Below are 5,858 nucleotides of genomic sequence, written 5' to 3'. Positions count from 1 at the left end.
AGGCACTGAGGACCTGAAGGAGGTCCTGTGGCGTCTGCCCAGACCCCCAGCACCCGGGGCCACGCAGATGCAGGCACTGAGGACCTGAAGGAAATGCAGGGGGGCAGCACAGCGTGCACCTGGTTGTCTGAAGGAGTGGCATCAGATGGGGAAGAGGGGCTCAGAGCCTGTCTATGAGCATCTAATTTGCTGTGTTGCTGTTATCTGGGGTGCAGTGCTCTGTGAAAAACAAGAATAATGACAGCAGATTCAGCTGTTTGAGAGACTGCTGCTCTCTACTCTGAAGTCACTGTGCCCTGCACAGCCTCTCTACCCCCAGCTTCTTCCTCCAAGCCACGATTAATCAAGAAAATTGCAATGTGAAGAAATGAAGTTCCACTTTGCTCTCAAAATATGAAAACCGTTGACAAAACTCCAACAACTCCTGGCCCGAATGCCATAAAGCATGCATTCCCCTGACCACATAAAGCTCTTCCACTTCCCATCATGGGGATGAATTCCTCTTAGAACATAAAAAAGGGGTCCCACTTTATGTAGGTTAATTGATCCCATTTTTGCATTGGGGAGATATTTAGTCATAGATACATAGGCTGAGAAATTTGCGGGACCACCCAGGAGTCTGCCAGCTGCCCCTGCACCGGCTTCAGACGGAACTTCAGCCACGGGAGGCATGAGATGCGCATGGGAGACATGTACACGGGGCAAGCTGGCCAAAGTTTTCCCTCCTGAGCAAGTGGCTTCCATGTCTCAGAGTATTCCAAACCACCATCTGCTGAAAACACACAGCCACGAGGGAGACACATTCTGGTGATTTCTCCCCAGGGGTTCCTAGTCCCTTGAAATGCTGCATCTCGGAAATGAGAGATAAAAGTCACACTGGGGAAAGGAAAAGCAGCTGGTCTGTGGCAGGTGCACTCTCCGAGAAGAGCACAGCTCCCTTAGAGCAAAACCCTACCAGGCACAGTGACTGCCCAAAACAGCGAGTTGGAGAGTGGGGGATGCTTTTAACAGCAAAAGAAAACGTTTTCCCACTGCTTTTGTCTGTGTTATTCCAAAATCTTACTGCTGACACCCTGTGCACCTGCTTCTATGGGGGTACGGACTCCGTGTCAGACAGAAACAGGACCTGGCTCTGGCTGCCTCTGGGACAAACCCCCAAATTCTGGGTTGCACCTTAGGATGGAACAGACATGTCCAAGGCCGGGTAGCGGGGTCTCAGCTTTCTGCTCCTGGCAAGCACTGCTGTGTGTGGGTGTGGGCGGCGGTGGGGACAGGAAGTTCTGTCCAGCCCAGGGGCATCTATGAGCCCTGGGCACCACCTGTGTCTGCACCTGAGTCGCTGCCACCTCTGCGCTTCCCCAGACATTGTCAGGGGATGTGGGGGATGGGATGCAGCCGCAGGCCGTCACCAATGTGTCACAATCTGTTAGGCACCTGCTTGCTCTGTGGGTGGATGTGTGGAAAAATCAGCACTCTCTCTCATTCTCAGTGCTCAGCACAGGCTGTGTGCTTCATAGTTGCTTCATTTTTATAACAACACTGTCCTGCATGGGAAGCTATGGGTGGGTGGAGCAGCCTGAGGGTGAGAGGAGCAACCTGAGCAAGGCTCCCTGCGAGCTGAGCTGTGGAGCCAGAATTTGAATGCAGGTCTGGCTGGCTTAGAACCCATGCTGACCACCCCCTCTGTGTAGAACGTGGAGGACAAAGCTCTGGTCAGGTACCTACCAGTCACCGTCCCTCAGAGCCTTCATCTGCTTCCCAATGAGACAGGCAAACAGGGGGCCTGTCCGGGCCCCGGGGAGGAAGTTTTCAGCTAAGCCTCCCAGCCAGACGTCGATGTTGTCAGGATGCTTGTACAAGTCCAGGATCTTGGCGGCCACGCTCCTGCTGGCGATGGCCATGTGCAGGTCAGCTGGGGTCTCCAGGCGCGGCAGGCCACAGAACTCCCTCCACGCATTGTAACCTGCACGGGGGAAAGGCTACAGGGTTTCTCTCCAGACCTGAACCTTTGTTCAGCCCGCCCCACTCAGGCTGTGGTCCACAAGACGGGAAGCGCAGCCTGGCAGAGTCCCGTCCCAAGCCATGGCACTGCCCGGCCATTTGCCAGGCTAGGATATTCCAGTGTGGGCGTCAGAGCTCTTCTTGCAGGGTTTGCTCATGCAGGAGCTGGAGACGGCAAGAATGCTGAGTCCACAGCGTCTAAAGGGATTCCTACGTTGCCCAGCCCGCATCAGTTCTTGCCTCTACAGAGCAGCCGAGACAGCTCCGCATCCTCCTCAGAGTTTACTCCCACAGCGACATTAGGGACACACATAGAAGCTAGCATACCTTCCCTCCTCCTGTCCATCCCTCCCTTGGGAAGGGAAGTATCTTATCTGTCTGGCCAACCATCTCCATATTGAAGACTGGAGATCTTTTCTTGCTGGGAGCCCTGTGAGTCCCCGGCCTCTCTCATCACACCTCCTCCTTGCTGACCCACACCTGAGTCGCTCCCTGCCCAGCCCCATCCGTGGTCTGGCTCTGTGGCTGCACCTTTGCCTGACACACACTCGCTCCCCTGTGCCCCTTGCTGTGCCCCCCTCCTCACATCCGCCTTCGACCCTCATCCACTCCTCTTGGTTCAGCGGTTGCCTCCTCCAGAAGCCCTCCCTCCTGCAGGCTGGGCGACCCTCACGGAGCGGCTTCTGATCAGAGTGCCGCCCAGGGCCTGTGCTGCTGTCCTTGCTCATCCGCCCCCCCCGGGCAGAGCTTTAGCTGAGACTGTGCCTGCTTCCACCCTCAGCACCCTGCCCACCACAGGCTCCCGGGGGGAAGTTCCGGACAAGCGCACACACAGCAACATGTGAGCACTGGGCCGGTTCTCCCCAGGGGCAATGAGGCTTTCAGTGGGCAGAAAGTCGGGCCTCACAGTGTCTTATGTTTAGACGAAACAGAACTAGAAGAAAGAGCCAGGCATCCTCCAGTGAATCTGGGGAGGGGCGGCCCATGTGATAAAGAGACTGTCGGAGCCAGGGAAAAACTTGGAAAAAGACGATTGGAGGAACAGGCAAAATGAAGGAGGAAAGCAGGAGCGAGATTTAAAATCTGAGCTTTTAGAAACTGCTGTCGGGTGCCGTGGAGTCTTGCTCTTAAAGGGCAGCCCCCTGATCCACGGTTGGGAGGAACAAGTGTGCGCCTCACTCCTGGGCTCCCAGGTCACCCCCCTTGGCTGGCCCCCAGGCCTGGTGCTGCTGCGTCCCCAGCAGTCCCCTGAACCCCCGTGAGAAGGGCGGCCAGCTCCTGCTGTCTGCGGTGGGCTCTGCCGCCCTGTGATCTGCAGGAACCACACTGGTTTTCTGTCTCCAGACGGGCCATCCCAGCCTCTCACCAAAGCCACCAGAAGGAGGTGCTTTGCCCCCCACAAGAGGCCCCTGTGTCTCCGACCTCAGCACCTTCAACAACATTTCCTCTTTACCATGCAGTCTGCTTTACCCAGACCATCCCAAACACACCCCACACATTTCTCAGATACAGTAAGAGGTCACCTGGAGACACTTGGTTTATACAGAAAACAGAAGCCCACTGCTTGCCACAGGGCTTGGGGAACACAGCAGAAATTTCATTAAATATTTGTTAAAAGAATGCATTCATTTTCAGATTAGTCAAAAACCAGAATGATGAGTGAATTAAAGTTCTAAAATGAGGGGAGAAAGTTTCTATATAATCAAGTTAGACCATTGTCAAACTGTTTTAAGTAGAACAAAATAATAAAAACATTTCTAATACCCGTGGGAGACGGATATTTCAATTTTAAAAAGAAAAAGCAAAGTTAGGAGTGTGTTTTCCTTTCTTATTGCTCTAAGGAGAAACACATTGGCAACTTTTTCCAGCTCTAGAGGGAAAATGTGCAAGGCCTGGGCAGGAAGTAAAGGTAGGAAGGGTGAATCAATCACATCGCAGCTCCAGGGACCACAGAGCCGGGAAGAATCAATACCAACCTCAGATGTCCCTGCCTGTGCGAGAGGCTGCAGAAACGGGAATGCAAAAAAGATTTTTGGGGAAGGTTGGACATTTTATATTCCCTGTAAAGTACAACAAAAGATTTCAGGCGTAGTGAAAATCATCATCCCAGCTTAGCTTGCTGTGACACGAGCCTTTCTCTTTTATCCAATTTAGCCTCAGATCTAACTGATCAAATCTAATGAAGCCGCTGCCACGTTTGTGGCCATTCTGGTGCAGCGATGCCTCCAGTTGCTGGAACTTAGACGTGGGAAAGTTGCCTACACTCTGTGCTTCAGCGTCTCCATCCATCTTTTAAAAAGTGATCGCAGCCCGGCCTTCGACGGTGGCACCCTCTGTGCGGCTTCTGTCTCTCTACAGAGAGCTAACACATGCAGTGGGCTTCAAACCGCAGGCCACAGGGACCCACATGTGGCAGCTCATACACTGCTGTGTCATTATGACTCCTGTGCTCACACCGAGCACTCAATCCTCCCGTGTGCTCACACCACACACTCTCACGTGTGCGACTCCAACACCCAAACGTGAGGTTGACTCTACTGTCCTGGCACTCAGGGGGGGAAGTGGGAACACACAGGTTAATTAAGAGATTCATCCAAAATTGAACTCAGGCCCAAGCCCAGGTCTTCTGATCACAAGCTGGGCTGCTTGCTGGTCTTACTCCTTGTTCCCTTCCCATGAGGTCCGTCTTTGCTTGTCAGTGTTGATTTGCCCAAACATTCATCATTCATTCTTCATTCATTCGCTCACTGAGTGAGCATTCTGTAAGTGCCTGTTCTGTGCCAGTCAGCGGTTCTGGGGGCAACCACAGCCTCACAGCCCTGAAACACAGCCCCTCCTCCCGGGCTTATGTTTTACGGGGGACCCACAGGCCAATGGGAATGTGGGCTTTTGCCTTTGGCCACATTTCAGTTGGTGAAAAGTAAAGCAGAGGAAGGTAGGGATTGTTAGAGCCAGGAGGGGGTCACCCACTCTCTGATGCCATTAGCGGGGGAAGCCAGCAGCGGGAACGTGAGGAGATCAAACTGTGGGCCTCAGCAGGGGCGGCAGCAAAGGGAGTCCCAGCCAGAGTAAAGGCGTCTGCGGGCGTGTGTGCCGGGTATGTGCTGGGTACGTGCCACGTATGTGCCAGGCGTGTGCTGGGTGTGTCCAGTGTGTGTGGGCATGTGCTGGGTATGTGCCAGGAATGTGCCAGGCATGTGCTGGGTGTGTGCTGGTGTGTGCCAGGCATGTGCTGGGCGTGTCCCGTGTGTGTGGGCGTGTGCTGGGCATGTGCTGCATATGTCCCAGGAATGTGCCAGGCATGTGCTGGGTGTGTGCTGGTGTGTGCCAGGCATGTGCTGGGTGTGTCCAGTGTGTGTGGGTGTGTGCTGGGCATGTGCTGCATATGTCCCAGGAATGTGCCAGGCATGTTCTGGGTGTGTGCTGGTGTGTGCCGGGCATGTGCTGGGTGTGTCCAGTGTGTGTGGGTGTGTGCTGGGCATGTGCTGGGTGTATGAGGGTATGTTCGAGCTGTGCTCCCTGAGTTCTGGGAACAAGGAAGCAGCTGCGTGTGGGGTGTAGGGAGCACGGGGGACTGTGTGCGTGATCCTGAAACATACGAGTGCCCCTTCTGCGTCCTCTCAACTCACGTTTAGTCCCAGATATTCACAGCCTGCGTGGGTGCTGACCCCAGCCCTTCCAGATGCCCTGCTGAGGAGGACAGGGATGGGGAACGCCCAGGGACAGGGGAGGGCCCAGGGACGGAATGAGCAGAACTTGCTGGCACTGTCCGCCTCACCTGTCACCCACACATCAGAAGGGCACCTTCCAGCTCCCAGAGTCCCTCACCTGTCACCCACACATCAGGAGGGCACCTT

The 5,858-nt window shown here is 54.6% G+C and overlaps 1 protein-coding gene across 1 annotated transcript in view; it reads right to left on the bottom strand.

Annotated features, from left to right (window-relative positions):
* The window catches only part of TPO (thyroid peroxidase), an 85,082-nt gene that overhangs the window by 23,805 nt on the left and 55,419 nt on the right, over positions 1-5,858 (bottom strand). The window contains exon 11 of the mRNA XM_037733295.1: positions 1,726-1,963. Within this exon, the coding sequence (XP_037589223.1) occupies positions 1,726-1,963 (238 nt within the window). The remainder of the gene's footprint in view (positions 1-1,725; positions 1,964-5,858) is intronic.

Source organism: Cebus imitator, unplaced genomic scaffold (assembly GCF_001604975.1).
Source record: "Cebus imitator isolate Cc_AM_T3 unplaced genomic scaffold, Cebus_imitator-1.0 Scaffold512, whole genome shotgun sequence".
Lineage (NCBI taxonomy): Eukaryota > Metazoa > Chordata > Mammalia > Primates > Cebidae > Cebus > Cebus imitator.
The sequence above is the reverse complement of the archived record's forward strand: the minus strand, read 5'-3'. Positions and strand labels throughout refer to the sequence as shown.